Here is a 20,435-nt window from a genome sequence, read left to right on the forward strand (position 1 = left end):
TGCACTTAAGGTTCCTAAGAGCACAGTGGCGTCCATAATCCTTAAATGGAAGACGTTTGGGACGACCAGGACTCTTCCTAGAGCTGGCCTCCTGGCCAAACTGAGCAATTGATGGAGAAGGTCTTTGGTTATAGTGGTGACCAAGAACCTGATGGTCACACTAGTTGATCTCCATGATTATATGTGGAGATAGGAGAAACCTAGAGAAGGACAAACATCGCTGCAACACTCCACCAATCCAGTCTTTATGTCGGAGTGGCCAGACTCAATCCTCTCTTCAGTTAAGACGCATGAAAACACACTTGGAATTTCCAAAAAAGCACCTAAAGGACCCTCAGACTCTGAGAAACAAGATTCTCTGGTCCGATGAACCTCAATTCCAAGCTTCATATTTGAAGGAAACCAGCTCCGCTCATCACCTGCAGAGTACCATCCCAAAAGTAAAGTGTGCTGGTAGCAGCCTCATGCTGTGGGGCTATTTTTCAGCAGCAGGGACTGAGGGACTCGTTAGAGTAGAAGAAACGCTCAGTGCAGCAAAATACAGAGATAGCCTTAATGAAAACCCAGTCTAGAGCATTCAGAACCTCAGACTGGGTGGAAGGTTTACCTTCCAACAGGACAATGACCCTAAGCACACAGCTAAAATAACGAAGGAGTGGCTTTACAACAACTCTGTGACTGTTCTTGAATGGCCCAGCCAGAGCCCTGACTTAAACCCAATTGAGCATCTCTGGAGAGGCCTAAAAATGGCTGTCCACCAACGTTTACCATCCAACCTGACAGAACTGGAGAGGATCTGCAAGGAGGAATGGCAGAGGATCCCCAAATCCAGGTGTGAAAAACTTGTTGCATCTTTCCCAAAAAGACTCATGGCTGTATTAGATCAAAAGGGTGCTTCTACTAAATACTGAGCAAAGGGTCTGAATACTTAGGACCATGTGATATTTCAGTTTTTCTTTTTTAATAAATCTGCAAAAATGTCAACGATTCTGTGTTTTTCTGTCAATATGGGGTGCTGTGTGTACATTAATGAGGAAAAAAAATTAACTTAAATGATTTTAGCAAATGGCTGCAATATAACAAAGAGTGAAAAATTGAAGGGGGTCTGAATACTTTCCGTACCCACTGTAGTTCTAAAAGTTTTCCAATCATTATTCAGAAGTGTATGCAGTTAACAGGGATCTCCTCTCAATTAACGACGCTGTGTATGTTGCTGAGGCACTTGTAACTACCGGTATGCCGGTTTTTGAAAAATTCATACCGTTTGTGCAATTCAAACCAGTTTAGGCTACCGTTTGAACCGGTATACCGCCCAGCTCTGATCTGCATTGTATTAAGTGCTTTAGAAATGCACATGACTTGACTTTTCAGAGGTTACTTTTTGTACAAAGTGATAAATTTCCACTTTTCTTTGTTACTGGGCCAGTTGATTCTTTAATGTTTGTTTATTTGTTTGTTTGTTTGTTTTTTCCAGAAAGATCATATTTTCTCTTATAGCAATTTATTGTATGTATTCCCACAAAGTCAAGAAAAACTTTATCCCAGTCTTGTGTAAAAAAAAAATAAATAAATAAATAAAAAAGTCATCAAATTATAATTTACGTATATTGGTCTATGTCTGTGAGCTGGGGTTCTGCATGTATTGCAGGCTGTTTCAAGTGCAGAAGTTTTGGCAGTATGACTACAAGGAAACGTCCGACAAAGCTGCATTGTAGCACATTTTGTCTGACACACTATTACTACATTGTTCTGGTACTGAGTGATTTGAAGTAGTCTTGAGGATTAGAAGAACCGCAGGAACGTCCTGTGACGGCACATATCAAATATCTCATTGCGAAAAAGGTGATCTGGGAGCAGTCCTTGCTTTGCCTGTTCCAATAAAACTGGGTATGTGTAAAGAAAGAACCTGTTTGAAAAGTACTGCCCCTAGTTTCATTCGTTGCTCTTGGCCTTGAGAGCTTTGTAGTGTTTTCTAGGTGATGTTCTTTGCTCTGGAAAAAGTCACCTTGGTCTAAAGGGGCTGCTGTTAAAGATCACAGACAGTTATATGTAGATCAGGATCTAAAAGATTGTTTTAGAATCCAGTTTTGATCTTCTGTCTGAATAAATCTCTACAAACACTGACTGCACACATGGTCAAATAGGAGTGGAAGAATAATGCCTGTGAAACCAGGCTTCGAAACGCTGGAAGACTTTGAAGCCGATCAGATCTGGAATATCTGTATTCTGTTGATTTCAGTGTTTGGAGGAGGAGAAAACAGATGATCTGATAATAACAGATGTTCCTCTAACACTGATTGAATTCAGCAGCCCAGTTCTGGCCTGGATCAGTGCTCTGTCTCTGATAACAGCTATTCTACAGAGCACTAAAAATCCATCTGTCTGTATCCAAAAGACAACAAACCACTCCCATTACTAGTTATACCTAGTACCAAACACTACACCTGCAGTAGACTTGTGCCGGTATTCGGTAATGCGATATATCACAGTAATGAATGTGCACGATATTGTTATCGTGGGCACTTCTAAATACCGTGAATAATTATACATTACAAATTATTCAGAATTTTGAATGCATTTTAAGAATACTTTTCCCATCAACTGGTCAAAATGCACAACACGCTGTATGCTGCGTGAAAGATGCGTGCGCACTCTGACATAAACAAGCACTCTGACATAAACAAGCGTGGACGAGAAGCACATGGTGGAACATGTGAGACTCTCTGGATGAAAGCGCACTTTCACTCTCTGACAGCAGATGGCGCTAAACTGCAGAAATAATAATAATAATAATTCATTTAAATGCAGCCGTTACCCCGGAAACCCTGTAAACAAAGCAGCTGCACAACTTTCTGTTTCTGAATCGTGTTTAAATTATTTAAACAGCCATTCAGATTTGTGTATCATACCAAATACTTAAATATTTAGACTTAATAAACTATTTATTTTCAAACTTTTTTTTACATTTTAATCTGGACTACAACATGCCCTAGATCTTGTTTGAAAGTGTTTTGATTCTTTATTGTTCGGTCACACTTTACATTAGGGCTTCATTAGTTAACATTAGTTAATTCATTAGTTAACATAAACTGCCAATGAAAAATTCTTCTGAACATTCATTAATCTTAGGTATTCCAATATTTAATAACAGGTTGTTAAAATCGAGAGTTGCAACTGTGTTGTTTAATGAGCTAACATGAACTAAGGCTTGTATATTTTAAACAAAGATTAATAACTTCTGCAGCAAATGTAGCTATTGCTCATTGTGAATGTTAATGCATTAACTAAGGTTAACTAATGAGGTCTTATTGTAAAATGATACCTATTGGTCTTTATAGTTCTTTTGCACTTGAATCTTTGTAAAACTTGTAACTTTATACATTTTTCTGTATTGCTTTATTGCATTTAAATGTTCAGTTATTTTTGTTATAAGAAAAAAGTTATTAAACCTGTTGTACTGTATTATAACAGCACTTTTGTTAAACTAAATTTCAATATCATGATAATACCACATACCGTGATAAAAGCATTAGCAATTAATCGCAACATGAGAATTTGATACCGGCACATCCCTAACCTGCAGAAAACACTTATACAAAGTATGTTTACAGTCTACTGTGCAATGCATGGGAAAAAAAATACTACACCAGATATTGTGAGCACAACGCAACACTATTTAATCTTTTCGGCTTGATGCAACTATTTATTTTTTTTAACCTGTTTCTTTTTATTAGAGTTTAGGCAGCTTATTTCTTAAAACGTTTAAGTTAAATTTCCAGTACACCCTTCAATAAGGGTTTTATATATATATCTATATATATATATCGCTCTCATTTCTTTTAATTAAAGATGACTGTTAAACAGCGGTTTTCCAACAATTTTCCCAAATTATTTTATGTGAAATTGTACAACTTCTACATTATTTGGGTTAGGGATAGGTTTAGCACCTCAAAATATTATAAAGTTTGCATTTATTAGAATATATACGGTAATTGATTATTTGTTTCTCTTATTTTAGATGTTGTAACCTAATCCTAAATTAGGGAAGAAAAACATTTATTATAATAATTTAATGAACTAATTATTATTTAAATTAAATTAATAAAGGTTTCGGTTGTCTTCAGTAATAGAACTGATAGTCATATGTCATTGTATGTAAGTGTTCAGTGCAGCTTCTTAGCAATTGACCAGTTGGCTCATTTAGATTCATTAGATTAAAAAAAAAATCGCCATATACTGTAGTAGCTAATTACGAACAAAATGGCAATCTGGCAAAATTGTGCTTTGGTGAAGATGTAAGTTCCAAACTGTGGATCATTTGTGCACTGCTTACAATAGCTGGTTTTGAGATAGCTGGTGGTTTCCCCTAGTTTGTGTATGAGGTGGTCTGCAGTTTTTGTTTTACTGTTATCTGCCATCTGTAAAAGTGTGAGATTTTCAGTGACCTATTCAGTGGTGCAAATCTATGTTGTGGTGGCAAGGAGTTGTTTATCAGGAACAGCAGGAAAAGGTGCTTCAAAAACATAATGGCAGACAGATTTGAATAAACATGGCCCATAAACATTTTCCATTTTCCAGCATGTTCGTTGTTATGATATGTTCTTGTTTTTGATGTTCTCTTTCTTTTCAGCCTCATGAGTTTGATGAGTGCCGGTTTGACATCAGTGTGAACGACAGCATATGGTACCTGAGGGCTGAACATCCTTTGCTCCGGCAGCAGTGGATCGATACCATTGAACTTCACAAGGTGAGTGCGTCAGAAGCAGCAAAGCCTCTAGATAAACTGCAGCTCAGCTCCAGTATCTTTCTGATAGTGAGTGATCAAGTTTGGGTGGCAGAACCTGATTGGGTGTTTTATTTCTTTTGTTGAGGGAAGGAAGGTTTCCTTTTTTTACAAAACGTGTTGGAGGCACGGTTCAATGGAATGTGTCCCACGTGCTTTTTTTTTTCTGGCTATCATTTCCTTGTGCTGTCATTTGAGTACAGTGTGCTAAAAATGTGTGTACTTTTCGTAGCATGTACTGAATTTGATAAAGAATTTGTCTCCGTTGTTGATGAAGTATGTTCTTTAGATATGCAGGTGTGTAGGGGTTTTAATTTATTTAAAAAACCATTAGAAATACAGTTCATATATACAGTGACTTGGATACACCTTGACTTGGAGCATGTTTTAACTAATAAATTAAAATTATTATTTTTTTATTTATTTTTTGAGTGGTAAAAATTTAATGTACGGTTTCAAAATTAATAATCAATGATAGACATTTTTTAAAGTACTATTTACCTTAAAAACACATAAAAATATTTTGGTAACGATGATCAAAATGTGAACACTTAATTGTATTCCAGATAAAAAGTAAATCATTTATGAAATTCTACTTGATATTTACTCTGTGACATTTTTAAGAGTCATTATTTTATTCATTTGTTTTTCAAAACCAAAAAACCCTACAGGAATACACTTCTAAGAACTAGTTTAAATAAACTATTTTATCTTTTTTTTTATTTTATTTTTTATATCATATCACACGATTGTATGTCATTGACCCTGGTATAATTTATTCCTGTGCATACTGAACCTGCCATGTTGGCTTTGTCCTTTGACCTCTGACATACTAACAGAAACTGCAAAAATTATTTTCTTGTTAAACCGTTTCTTAATACCGGTTTGCTTACTGTGTCATAACTCATTTGACATACTACTTTTTACATGTTTAGCAGGGAAGTGCGGATGTCCTGGAAAACTTCAGCTCTGCTCTCTGTGTGACATGTTGGCTAAGATTCGTTTGCATGAGGAGAAGTGAGAGATTTATTGTGCAAGTGATGTCTGGCAGTGGTTAGCAGTGACGTATCATGTCTTGAGAGAGATATGCAAAGGGAGGGTCCTGAGGACTGTGCTGATCTGAATGACTCTCACATGTGCGAGTAGAGCTGAACTCAATAAAAGGAGTGGAGCTGTTTCTACACAGCTGGTGTTTGGATCCAGGAAAGGGTGTTTGTGTGTATAGTTGTGTTTTTCTAACAGGGAGAAGGAGAGTTTCTGTTAAAGCAGCTATTTCGGATATATTTCTTGAAGTATCATAATGTTTTATGTTTGATTTTTGTGTGTTGAGAGGAGTCTGTTGTCCTGCATTGGACTGAGAGAGACAATGTTAAGCTCTTTGCTTGTTTTGAAGGTCATAAAGGCATAAACTGAAGTTCTGTGGATTTATGAGAAATCAACAGTGAGTTTGGTTGCTAAATTACCAAGTCCTTCAGTCAGTTCATTAATGTGAAATAATGTGTTTGTGTCCTTTTAGGAACATTGTGATCTAAGTAGACAAACACAGCAGAAATACTTCAAATAATCCAAAAAATAAGAAATAATCCAAATGTTCCCTGGTAGTTTTACACTCATGGCCACTTCTACCATCTGCTGGTTAAAAGTGCTATAGCAGTTTTGTCATGTGACTTAAAAAGCTGTTTTAGACTCCAGAGGGGAGCCTTTCTGGTCTCTTTAAATGATAGAATCATTCACCCAAAAATGATAATGAAAGGAGTCCTCATATAGAGGTGCATCTCAATAAATTAGAATGTCATGGAAAAGTTCATTTATTTCAGTAATTCAACTCAAATTGTGAAACTCGTGTATTAAATAAATTCAATGCACACAGACTGAAGTAGTTTAAGTCTTTGGTTCTTTTAATTGTGATGATTTTGACTCACATTTAACAAAAACCTACCATTTTCCACGACATTCTAATTTATTGAGATGCACCTGTACTCAAACTCTTGTTGCAAGCGTATGTTTTTCTTTCTTTGGTTACACACAAATGTTTGGCAAATGTCCGTGCTGTGCTTTTCCATAGAATAAAAAAAAGTTTTGGAGACTTAGGCTGCCAAGCTCCAAAAAAAATGACAGAAAAACACCATAAAGTTATCAAAAAATGGTCCATATGATTTGTGTATTATATTCAAATTCTTCTGGAGGACAAAACTGAAATGTTCACATTTTCAGACTTGGGCACATTGTGCTGGGGAACATTTTCAGGAAATAACAGCTTCAGTTTTATTGTAGTCTATCCATATGGTTTTATACAACTTGTAATATAATGGATAACTTGTATGGGCCACTTTTAATGGTGCATTCATTTACTTTATTTTTAGATCTTGACTGTCTTAGTTCCTGTTCACTCGTTTTCTGGTTCACACTTCTTCCTGAAACCGAAATGATTAAAAAAAAAATGTAAACAAAAATTCTCTATCAAATGTAATTGTACATGTACTCAAAAAGCTCATGTTACGATGAGTTCTACAGCAAATGATTGTCAAAGGTTTTGTCAATGACAATGTAACTCACATAATTATATATGCTTATACTGTAGTTAGTAGTACCACATAAATATATAATATCTATATCAGTATCTATGCCCATCTCCCAACATTCTCTTATATAAACACAAACTGACCCATTGTTTCGACCTGCCTCTTGTTTCTGCTCTGTACGGCTTCAAATCTAAAAATGTTATCTGAATCACCAATCCCTTCAACAGAAGAGCGCAGTCGAGAGGCTGTTGGTGCTCAGGTCAGCATTGTTTATCGCGACTCTTCGTCTGTTGAGGTGATCTCTTATGTGTACGCACGCGTGGGTGTGCAGGCTGGGGTGGATGGGCATTTTCCGCTCACAGTCGTCCAGCTGCATGAATAATGCATGAGTATATTCAGTCAACTAAAGAGGCTGCTTTGAAAGCCCTGCACTGCAAGAAGACTTCTGAACCAAAATAAAGGGATCAGGAACTCCGTAGTTTTGGGTGATGGTGCGGTTAAAGAATTCATTGGTCCAATTTAAGATGAGCGCTGAGCTGAGGAGTACAGCACGAGACTGAGACGAGAGCACACGCCCAGCAGCATCTGATTTAACACGCTTATAGACTCCTTAAACACACGCTCTCACTTTCACTCACACTCTGCTGGATTAGATGCAGCTGAAGTGGCGGCAGAGGAATCTGGATGATTTATGTTGATCTTATTGCAGTTAGGTGAGTGTAGTGTGTGCGGCAGCTCTGGGAGTTTCAGTGTCTGTATGGTTTGCCATCACTCTCTCTCTGTCGCTCTCTCTTTCTCTCCTCCACATGCTTTGCAGACCCACCCACAATCTATCTGGCTTCATACTGGCTCAGAAACCCACCTCACATAATTTCTTCACATTGCGAACACTAATGGCTTTATTTTTAAAGCTAAGAACGGAAACAAACTCGTCTTCTGCTTCGTTCCTGCTCCACCATGTGCTTGTGAAATAGTCTACAGTTAGAGCACTGGGAATTCTGGGAGTGTCCAGCAAGAGAACTGGGAATTCTTGGAGAATCCATTGAGAGACCTGGGAATTCTTGGAGGGTCCGGAGAAAGCACTAGGTATTCTTGAGGTGTTTGGAGAAAGTCCTGGGAATTCTTGGACCGTCCGAAGAGAGAGCACTTTTGGGAGTGTCTGGAAAGAGCAGTGGTCATGCTGGGGGCGAGCACTCAGGACTGCAGCAGTGCCTTGTCCTGCTTTGGCTGCTGGAATGGGCGAATGGTGGGCTTTAGCACATTAGCATTTTAATTCACGTCATTTACTTGTTCACCATCCAGCACTCTCTTACGCAACCATTCATCATGTTTTCATCACCACTGACATCTTTGTTTGGCGGTTTTAATTACAGTAATTGTTTCCATCATTCATTGATTGGGATTAAGCAGGACTGAAGCAGGTTTTTCAAGCTTTTCCTGAAATATGGTGTTGTTGCAGTTTTTATGGATGTTCCATTGGAGTTGCGTTTAACATCCTGCCCAATCTGTCACTAGCTATTAATTTATAAAATGAAATCTTCCACAAGCCAGGTGTCAGCAGTTTCACAGTGCACTCATGGAAGGACTGAAACAAAGGCTCGTTCAGTCAGGTACAGTGTCTTCTGACCAAATAAAAGAGTTACATGTGAGTACTGAATGCACTTAACATGGCCTTTTATGCTACTGTTCAAAAGTTTGATTTGATCAAACATACAGTAAAACAGTGTAACTGTGAAATATTATTACAGTTTAAAATGTTAAATTTTCTATTTTAATATATTTTCAAATGTAATTTATTCCTGTGGTAGCAAACCTGAAATTGCAGCAGCCATTACTCCAGTCTTCAGTGGCACATGATATTTCAGAAATCATTGTAATATGCATTTTCTTGTCCTAGTACCAGCCGCTTTATTTCTTTGCAAGTTTCAGAAATGCTTAGTTCAGCTTCAACCATGACACCTCACTGCCCAATGGTCCAATTGAATGTTATTTTTGAACCGGTGTGAAGTTACCTAATTGGCTCTTTTTCTTTGTGCTGTATTTTGAGTGCAGGCTGAGTCAGGCTATGGGTCTGAGAGCAGTTTACGCCGCCATGGCTCCCTACTGTCCCTCACCTCTGCCGCCAGCGGCCTCTCCACCACCTCCGCATCCTCCTGCAAGGTGAGACTCAGCCTCTGCCTCCAGATCCAGAGCTCAAACACTGCTACATTTCATGCAGCCAAATGTCTTGTCATTGGAGATGTCATTTCTGTTTTAATTACAATTGAATGTTCATTTGCAAACTGTTGAACAGAAGGGATACAGCCTGCGGGAAAAGCTAGCGGAAATGGAGACTTTCCGGGACATTCTTTGCAGACAGGTGGACACATTGCAGAAGTATTTTGACAACTGCGCAGATGCTGACAGTAAAGATGAGCTCCACAGGGACAAAGGTGAGGAAAAAGGATTTTGATTCACAAGTACCAATGAGGTTTGTTCTTGTGCGCCACTAAGCACAGTTGAGCTCCTGTTAAGCAGATTTAATGTGCTCTGTTGTGTGTTGATCACTGTTTATATATGAATAAAAGCCTAAATTCAATCTGATCATCATATATAGCTACCGTGTCTCTTCAGAAGACTTCAATTAAACGGTTTAATTCATATGGATTTATTTTACAATGGCTTTTTTTTACTTTTTGATGCATGAAAGTTTTGGTAACAGACAAAAGGCAGAGAATGTTAAAAATAATTTGTGTTACAAAGATAAACAAAGATCTGGTTTTGGAATGGCATGAGGATGAATAAATGATTACTGTATTTTCATCTCTTTAAATGGATTGGTGCACATTAAATTGCTTGAATTTTGGTTTGGTTTTTGATTTCATTTGAATTTTGATTTATCTCTGCTAAAAAGGCTGTGTTTTGTTTTGTTTTTGCAGTATCTGAGGATGAGGAAGACTTTCCAACCTTACGACCAGATGGAGATTATCTGCTCAACAACAACAATAGCAGCAAAGAGAAATGTGAGATTAAGTGTTTTTTGTTTTTTTTTTGCTTTGTCATAAGCACATACTCTGTGCATAATACACCTGTAGTTTAAATGATTAAACGCCTGTGATCCTGTCTGAAAGCTGTTTGACTCTCAAGCAAAGTTTTTTTTTTTTTTTTTACACTATATATCTCCTGAATACATAGTAAATACCATGAGATCATCATACATGTTTATTTGCAATATTATAAATGCAGGCAATACACTGCAAACTGCACTTCATGCAGTTAGTGGTAGCATCAATTTGGTGTGTGTAAAAACTAAGTGCTTTTTACTCCCATACTGGTGAAAATCTTCCATTATGTCCATTTTGGTTGTAAGTAAATGGCTTATATCTGTCTGTGACTGAAGATTTTTATCCTTTGATAATTGATAAGACACTAAGGCCCGATTTCACAGACGGGGCTTAGACTAAGCCAGGATTAGATCATAGTTCAATTAAGACATTTAAGCAATTTTCATAAACGTGCTTAGAAAAAAACATTACTGGTGTGCATCTTGAGACGAAACAAAGGCACTGATATATTTTAAGATCAGTCCAATGCAAGTTTCTTTCAGTTGAAACAGCTCAGACTTACATTTTAGTCTAGGACTAGGCTTAAGCCTTGTCTGTGAAACCGGGGGTAATAAGATTTAATTAAGCAACAGAAGTTCCTTCAGAAAGTAGAGCTAAGTTTAAATACTGCTGCTATTTGACACTCATTTTACTTGATTTCCCTCAGTATTCCCTGTGGACAACCTCAAAGGTCCCTTAGGCATCGATTTCAAGGGTGAAGCCATCACATTTAAAGCTACTACAGCAGGAATCCTGTCCACACTGTCCCACTGCATTGACATTTTGGTCAAACGAGAGGAGAGCTGGCAAAGACGACTTGATAAGGTAGTGTGCAGCAGAAATTAAAGGGGAATTATCATTTACTTCTCAAACATGTATGAATTGCATATTTGTTGAACAAAAGTAAATTGCATTTATAATGTTACAAAATATTTATATTTCAAGTAAGTGCTGTCCTTTAAAAAAAAATAGATATCTCAGTTTCCACAAAAATATTAGGCAGCACAACTGTTGTCAACATAATCATAAGAAATGTTTGTTGAGCATCAAATCCGCATAATAAAATGATTTCTGAAGGATCATGTGACACTGAAGACTGTAGTATTGATGCTGAAAATTCAGCTTTGCTGTCAGAGGAATACATTTTACATTTTAAAATATATTAAAATAGAAAACAGTCATTTTAAATTGTAATAATATTTCACAATATTACAGTTTTTACTATATTTGTTTATTAAATAAATGCAGCCTTAGTGAGCATCAAATGTTAAGCCGCCTTTCCACTGCCCAATGCGACCACCCGACCGGATGTGATGTATTCTGATCAAAACTATGAGCGCAAGGTCAAAATGACCAATATTTTTCCACTTTAACGTTATTCTGTAAACACTATTTCTGTAAAATGGCGTTTTAGAAAATTAATTATTAAATCATTATGTATGTTGATTAGCCCCATAAGACCTACTGTTTTTATTTTGGGGGTCATTTTATTTTGTGTAGATATATTCAGACATTAATTTTACCATGGTGAATAAGCTGGTGGTCACTGTTGCTTCACGGCCAGTTTGAAAGTTCTGTATCTGGACAGTTGTATCCAAATGTTGGAGACAGTGGAAAGGCGGCGTTAATTAATAAAGGCAGAATTTGTGCTCTGCATTTAACCTATCCAAGTACACACACACAGCATTGAGTAGTGAACGCACACACACCCGGAGCAGTTGGGGGTTTGGTGCCTTGCTCAAGGGTCTCACCTCAGTCGTGGTATTGAAGGTGGAAGAGAGCGCTGGTCATTCACTCTCTCATCGGGGGGCACTGGAAGCAATATTTTTGAAAGGGGGGCGCTTGGTTAAGGCGAGTTTACACCAAAGATGTATGAGCTGAGACTTGCAAAAGAAAATGGTCTGGCACATCCTAACGCAGTCTCTACACTGGATGCATCAAAGCACACTTTATATATCCGTTTGTCAACTTGTCGGTAGCGCAAGCGAGTGGAGCGCGGCAGGCAGAGAACGCGGCATCCGTGTATGTAGTGCTCGCGCCGCAGATACTGAACCACTGATTATAATCAGGATCTGTGTGCTTTGACGCAACGTGTCGCGACGTTCGCGCCCGGTGTAGTAGTATTAGTTAGGGTAAGCCGCTAGTTTACACCAATACTACCGCTTCTAAACTATAATTTCCATAGCTTTCTGTAGCGCAGCTGCCAAACTTCCATTGAAAACAATAGCAAACATTTAGATATGTTAAAGCACAATATGCTTTTTCTTGTTTAGAACAATTTATGTGAATGCTTTTTGTTTGCTGTTTGGCTGAGGTTGGTTTGAATGCCAAATTTCAAGAGTTTATTCAAGCTCATAAATATAGCCTAATTTATATTCACGTGGCTTTTTTTGCTCCTTGGGAAACTAATGATAATGGTATTTAAAGTCCAGTCAAATATGTCATGAATGTCATGTGGCATTCAATTACATGTTTTAAAAATTATTTATGGGCTACTGTGGGCTGTAATATTTGGGTTAAAATACATGCTTTTAAAATAGGTTCATATTACAATAAAATATAGCCTATAATATACACTACCATTCAGAAAAAAAGGTCAGTAAGATTTTTTTAATGGTTTTGAAATCTCTTCTGCTCAGTAAGGTTGCATTTATTTGATCAAAAAAAAAAAAAACGGCAAACAGTAGGCTACATCTACAATTTGAAAGAACTGCTTTCTTTTCTTTTTTTCTTTCTTTCTGTTTTCCTCTCATACTAAAGCTCCATTACTCCAGCTTTCAGTGTCACATGATCCTTCAGAAATCATGCTGATTGCTGCTCAAAAACATTTCTTATTATTATAGCTGGCACACCACACTGACAAAAAAAGCAAGATTTTAAATTTAATGGACTAACGAAGATATGAATCAGGACAGCACTAAAATAGTTTTGAAAATGAGGAGCATGTGTTTCCCATCTTATTACTTGGTTTTCTTTTAAGCATATGTAAGCAAACTTTGAAATATTCTCACAAAATCATGAAATATAGTAAAGGAGGGTTTACATTTCATCCATTTGCATGTATAAATGTTGTATTTAAAGACCAAAATGACCATGTCCACTATGTCAGGAAAAAAAAGGAAATTCAATATATTCTCAAAAACAGGGTATTTTCTAAAAACTAAGAGATATATATATATTAGCGTATTATTTTTTAATTGAAAGCTTATAAATGATAAATCGCAGGACAGTGTTGACAATTTTCTGCACTCCTGAATAGTGTTGTCACGGTACCTACAGTAATAAAAGTTATGGGAGCATTCAATAGTTAAATAAATCATTTTGAATAAAATGAACAAAATTCATTCTAATGCTCATTATATTAGCGTTAGATGTTTCTATGTGCACGCAATCTGTACGTTATGTGCAAGCTTGTGTGCGTGCGTGCAGTGTAGCAGCACATTAGTTTAGAGTGGAGATTAGCTACCTGTACAATAAACTGTTTAAAATGTGAATTCACCCAGTCAGTTTTGATTGTCCACATGCTACAAACAAACATGCTTGAGATATAACCTCCATCGCCATCATTATAACCCTCACCTTCTTTCTGATTTGAGTGATCCACATATCTGTCAGACTAGCTAATGATGTTTAATGCGTGAATTCTTGATAAAATGCAGTTATATTATGGACTGTTGGCATTAATTGTGCTCGTGATAGAGCAGTAGTGGAGCTCTCTCAGAGTGACTCAAAACAACGACGCTCCGACTTTCAAAAAAATCCACTCCTCACTCCAGTCAAACAACACGCCGCTCCACTCTGCTCACTCTGCCAGGAACGGAAGAACAAACTAAAATCTCTTCTGTAAAAATGCCCCTGTGGATATATTCTAAACGGGAATTTTTATCAAGTCTTTTTAAATTTGGGGCAAATACATCACCAAATATTTAGCAATGAAAATCACCAACATGCTTAACTCTGTAAATAACTGTTATTGCACTTATTTTCAAGTAATCTATTTTAAAAATGTATTTCACTGTAATTAAATTTTTTTCATCAATTTAATGGATCCTTTAATTAAAGTAATTTCTTAAAAAAAAAAAAAGTAATGGCCCCATACATTTTAATGCTACTCTAAATATAATACCAGTCCTCATTATAAACACAAAATAATCAACTTCAATAGTCTGAAGATTTTTAGAAGAATTTTTATTTGATGGGGGTGGTGAGGTACCTGAATAATGGGTAGGGGAGCGCTGGCCCAAAAAAGGTTGAGAACCACTGCTCTAATGGATGTTTTTTAAAATGTTTCTCCATCAATAATAAAAAAAATGTAATTTAAAAAAAGAAAAATATTATATATTTATGTATAATTGTTGATGTGAGTAGGTTGTCAATTGTTGTTTTTCATTAAAAAGAAAATGTATTTTCATCACTGATAAGCTACTACTAAATATAGTGTAGAAACGTAATTTTCTGTAAAGTTGCTTTGCAACGATTGTATCGTGAAAAGCGCTATACAAATAAACTTGAATTGTATTGAATTGAACTGTTATGGTTGGTGTAATACCATTACAGAGAGAGAGAGTTTTTTTTTTTTTTTTGTTTTTACAAAATTTTTCAGTCCTCATTATAAACACAAAATAATCAACTTCAATAGTCTGAAGATTTTTAGAAGAATTTTTATTTGATGGGGGTGGTGAGGTACCTGAATAATGGGTAGGGGAGCGCTGGCCCAAAAAAGGTTGAGAACCACTGCTCTAATGGATGTTTTTTAAAATGTTTCTCCATCAATAATAAAAAAAATGTAATTTAAAAAAAGAAAAATATTATATATTTATGTATAATTGTTGATGTGAGTAGGTTGTCAATTGTTGTTTTTCATTAAAAAGAAAATGTATTTTCATCACTGATAAGCTACTACTAAATATAGTGTAGAAACGTAATTTTCTGTAAAGTTGCTTTGCAACGATTGTATCGTGAAAAGCGCTATACAAATAAACTTGAATTGTATTGAATTGAATATTTATGTATAATTATGTTGATGTGAGTAGGTTGTCAATTGTTGTTTTTCATTACTGCGGTGTTTAAAAACAAAAAAATAAACCACAGATGGTCAAGTTCTAAAAAGTCATCATAAAAGATGTCAATACGTTATATTTCAAGTCCTCTGAAGCCTTACCTTAGCTTTGTATAAGTAACGGACCTCAATTTAGTCCATTATGAAAAAGAACAGCGTGAACATTCTTTAGAATATCTCCTTTTGTCATATATAGAAGAAAAAGTCAAACGGGTTTGGAACAACATTAGAATTAGTAAATTATTACAGAATTATCTTTTACTACCCCATTCCAGTTTTAAAGGAAATATTGTTAGTTTTGGGACTATCAAACACTTTTCTGCCGTATTGAATCTACTGAGTGCATTTCGATGCAAATAAAGTATTCAGCATCAAGCAGCTCTGCAATTTTTTCACAGGCTTAATCTGGGCACTATCTACATACTCATACACTTCCCACATAACGCCTTAATTATTAGATGAGTCACAAAGACGCATCCATTAAAACAAAAGTGCATCTACTGTAGTCTCCAGAAGCCTTGCATTCCTCACATTCCACTCCACTTTATGTGGGAGCACATCTTCAAAGCCACACGTCATTAGTGTCTTAGTGTAAAGCTTATGCTTGCACTTGCCCGACCAGTTTTTCCATCTCAAGTCCAGCCCCCGGGTATATCATGAGCCAGGAAGCAGCTTCTTGAATCCCAGCCGCCACAGAGAATCTGGACGGGTGTGATTTTACAGTGTTTACAGTTATTCAACGGGACTAGATGGACCTTTGAGCAGAATAAAGCTTTCTTCAAACTATAGTTCTAGAATTGTGTGTTGTGATGTTAGCAGCTGGATTGTAGAGGATGACTACAGTGTACAGGGCTTCAGCGTTGAAGCCGTGGCAGAGCTGGGTGGCCGGGTCTCTTCAGAGTGCTAATGAAAACTGGGTTTCTCTCTGTACGCACAGCAGCTTCTACTCTGTAGGTTTGACATGCTTTTGTTCAGTTCACTGGTTATTTGCTGCTGCTTCCTGTTTTAAATGTCAAATTGAGTCTTGACATGTTTGTGTCATGCATATGTGCTATGTAAATGTATGTGTTTGAATTTTCACTTGAGCTCTGCCATTGCCGTTTAATTGTGCTGGTTTAGTGGAGTCACATTACCACTTTTTGACAGTCGTTATCACCTGTCATATAAGCCAGGGGGGTGTTGTGAGTAATTGTCTTTTCTTGCAGACCGAGAGAGGTGTTTCAGTGCTTTAAGCTAAACCACACCTGTCAGTTCCAGAACCGATCTAACTTATAATGCAAGAAAATTATGCACCAATTACTCATCTACAACACCCAAAGCTTCTCAATCAACCAACGGAGAAACCGCTTTTCAGGGAAGGTTTAATGTGGCTGAAGATTCTGCTTCAGCTGAGTTATTTAAAGAAAGTTTGAGTGATTTGAAGGTTGGCTTTCTGAAAGTTATTCAAGCTAGTTTTCTCTTCAAGCAAGTCTAGAGAGTGGGTGATATGGGCTCGACCCTCTGTTAGATGAATGACAATGGCATCTGTAGTGAGATAGACTATTGAAATGAGTGTGTTTGCTTAAGCTGAAGCATGGTGGAGCTGTCAGAGCTCCTGTGTCATGTCATGTTTGTTTTGCTCCAGATTCTCTATTTGGATCCTAAACCGGTATTTCTTGGATTTGTTTGTAAACTTGCTTTGTTCGTAAACTTGCTTTTGTTCAGCAACTAGCAAGTTGCAGAATTCAAAACGTCTTTCTCAGTCTAAAAGGTTTATAGAAATGTATATTCAAATGATTTCTGAAGGATCATGTGATGCTGAAGACTGGAGTAATGGCTGCTGAAAATTCAGCTTTTAAAAATAGATTACATTTAAAAATATATTAAAATAGAAATTAGTTATTAATATTATCTAACAGTATTAGTGTTTTTAATACTTTATATTTTTAATTATCAAAATAAATCCAATAAATGCAGCCTTGGTGAGTATAAAAGAGTTCTTTTAGAAACACTTTTTTTTTTTAAATCGTACCATCCTCAAAATTTTGAATGCTTGTGTATGTTTACATGTCTGTAGGGTGATGAGGAACTTGGTCCACTTAGTCACAGTGAGGTGATAAGGCAAATGCAGTATAGATGCTATTATTCATTTCCAAATACCAGAAAACTTTATCATTTAATAAATAAAGAAAAAAAATTAAGAGTGTGGGGGAAAAATATTTATTATAAAAGTTATTTATTAATTATATATTGTTATGAGCCATTTAATATTTTCTTGAGTGCATTGTGATGTATTTCGGATATGGTAAAACTATGAGTAACATTCTTCTATCATCCATAAGGAAATCGAAAAGCGAAAACGGGCAGAAGACGCATACAAAGCTGCATTGACGGAGCTGAAGAAGAAGCCTCATTATGGAGGACCAGACTATGAAGTGCGTCCATATCCTATAATTCACACTGGCCTGTCCATCTTTGGTTCAACACACACCCTCCATTCCAGACTGAGATATTCTCTCTGTGCAGGAAGGACCAAACAGTCTGATCAATGAAGAGGAGTTCTTTGATGCTGTGGAAGCTGCGTTGGATAAACATGACCAGATCGAAGAGCAAGTAATGATTCAGCCATTATTATTTCAAATAAATTAACACTTTTGCAAAGCTGGATGTTTTACGCATTTGTATTTGTAAGGCATCTGTTTGAAGTATTGGCACTCTGACACGTGATTTGGATTTGTTATACGCTGAGCAGCCATTCCATTTGGCTCGGTTTCCATGAAATGGACTGTTTGATTGCATCATCACGACTGTTGATCATCACTAATCCACCTGATTTTAAAAAGCTTGGGCATTTAAAGTGCAGACAACATAACTAAACGGAAAAGAACATAAACTGAACATTATTAGCGGTTGATGTGGTGCTAATTTAGGTACTTTTTAAAGTCTGGGTTGACTTTAAAATCAGTATGTTATCTGCCAATGATAAAAAGGGCAAATTTCAACCTTGTTGATTGTATAAGCTGACTACTATTTGGAACCAAAGCTGATAATGAATGTAGGCCCCACTTTTGTGGAGTAACAAATGACTGAAATATAATGCATGCCCCAGAGCTCATTGTTCATTGGGATCCAACAGACAATACACTAGTCAAGAACTATATCCACAGCATATTTCCAGCTAGTTCACTTGTATTTTATGCATATGTCCATACAGAAATGTTACGGTCTTGTTTTGCAGTCCCAGGCAGAAAGGAGCAGGGCATCTCGACAGATCTCCCTCACTCCAGACACCTGTTCCTCCATCAGCACTCAGAAATACTTGACTAAGGTAAGTCAGACCACTCTGACTCACCCACACAAGCACACACTCCTACACACTCACAGTGTCAAAGCACATTTGCTGCTTCGTGACTGATTATGCAATTCTGTCATTGCTGATGGTGGATCTGCTCTGTGAAATCTTTGGAGCTTTTACATTTGTGAAACAGCCTTTGTTCTTCCAGTCCCTCCTGCTGAAGTGTGATTTGCAGTGGCAGTCTGCTGTGTATTCTCTGGGTTATTATGAGATTTTTATTTTCTTCTCTTTCCCTTGACCTGTTCCCCTCTGGCTCTTTGGTTCAGCCTCGCAGTCAAACTTCCTCCTTATCCTCCGTTGACCTCATAAGTGCCTCCGATGACGTGCACAGGTTCAGTGCTCAGGTAGATTTATGACACTACACTAGTGTGGATGGACTGCAGGCATATGATTGTTCTAGTGTACAACACCTCACACTTGTTTTGTTCACAGGTTGAGGAGATGGTGCAGAGCCACATGAATTACTCTTTGCAGGATGTGGGTGGAGATGCTAACTGGCAGCTGGTTGTTGAAGAAGGGGATATGAAGGTGAGGTGTCGATAAAGGCAGTATTTTTTATTTTTGTTTATTTAACACTTTGAAATGGAAACAGGATTCCATAGAAACAGCTCAGAGTAAAACAAATATAAAAAGATAATTGAGGGTCTATATTTTATATTTTGTGGTTTAATTCCCTGTAAGTACATATCTACATTTATATTTATCTATATGCATTACCATTCAAAAATTTGGGGTCTTTTTTTTTTTTTTTAATGTTTTTGAAAGCATAGTCTCTTATGCTCACCAAAGCTGCAAATTATTTTTTTTTAAATACTGTGAAAACAGTATTATTTTGGAATTGTATTACAATTCAAAATAGCATTTTTTTAATATTATCATTATATTTTAAAATGATATTTATTCCTGTGATGGCAAAGCTGAATTTTCAGCAACCATTACTCGGACACTGAAGACTGGAGTAATGGCTGCTGAAAATTCAGCTTTGCCATCACAGGAATAAATACCATTTTAAAATATATTAATATAAAAAAAAAAACTTTGCCCACATCATTTCAGAACACCACTGCACACCACTTATATATATATGTGTGTGTGTGTGTATATATATGTATATGTCTCCTGTACTCGTTAAAATGCCCCGATACCAAACGCTGATACCACACAGCATGTGATAAGTGCCATATTCAAACAAAGAAACACCGACAGCAGAACAACAGACAGCAGAAAGGAGTTAAGGATGTCTACTACGAAGTATATGTATGCAATGAATATAATGTTAAACATTCAGTATTAACGCCTGGATAGCTGATGTGCGCGAGCTGATAAACAAAGCACGCTGAGTGGATTGAGCGCGCGGCGGCGCAGATGGCAGATGCGCTCGAGTGAATATATCCTTCTCACAGACATCACTGGAAAGTTTGTAGTTCGGTCGGATACGGGATACGTAAGCAAGTAAAACAATGCACAAGTTACTTAACGGTAGGGAGAGAGAGAGAGAGAGAGCGCGCAATTCTGTTGTGTGATCTTTGATGTTCACTCACTTAGCACACGCATCATTTGGATTAAAACTAAATCGTAAAAATAAGACCATTTATAGGGGCATTCACTATAAACATCATTTATTTTCAACCTTAGGCATACACGACTTTCTGGC

General features: G+C 36.8%; 1 protein-coding gene across 2 annotated transcripts in view; it reads left to right on the plus strand.

The window, feature by feature from the left end:
- The window catches only part of cert1a (ceramide transporter 1a), a 32,140-nt gene that overhangs the window by 5,914 nt on the left and 5,791 nt on the right, over positions 1-20,435 (plus strand). Inside the window, exons 3-12 of one of the 2 annotated variants that reach the window (XM_016505800.1) lie at positions 4,631-4,747; positions 9,358-9,465; positions 9,572-9,737; positions 10,224-10,307; positions 11,056-11,213; positions 17,769-17,861; positions 17,953-18,039; positions 18,665-18,754; positions 19,048-19,125; positions 19,214-19,309. In XM_016505800.1, coding sequence (XP_016361286.1) covers positions 4,631-4,747; positions 9,358-9,465; positions 9,572-9,737; positions 10,224-10,307; positions 11,056-11,213; positions 17,769-17,861; positions 17,953-18,039; positions 18,665-18,754; positions 19,048-19,125; positions 19,214-19,309 — 1,077 coding nt within the window. The remainder of the gene's footprint in view (positions 1-4,630; positions 4,748-9,357; positions 9,466-9,571; positions 9,738-10,223; positions 10,308-11,055; positions 11,214-17,768; positions 17,862-17,952; positions 18,040-18,664; positions 18,755-19,047; positions 19,126-19,213; positions 19,310-20,435) is intronic. The other variant, XM_016505801.1, reaches the window with a different exon arrangement.

The sequence above is a fragment of the Sinocyclocheilus anshuiensis genome, unplaced genomic scaffold (genome assembly GCF_001515605.1).
Source record: "Sinocyclocheilus anshuiensis isolate Anshui unplaced genomic scaffold, SAMN03320099.WGS_v1.1 scaffold542, whole genome shotgun sequence".
Lineage (NCBI taxonomy): Eukaryota > Metazoa > Chordata > Actinopteri > Cypriniformes > Cyprinidae > Sinocyclocheilus > Sinocyclocheilus anshuiensis.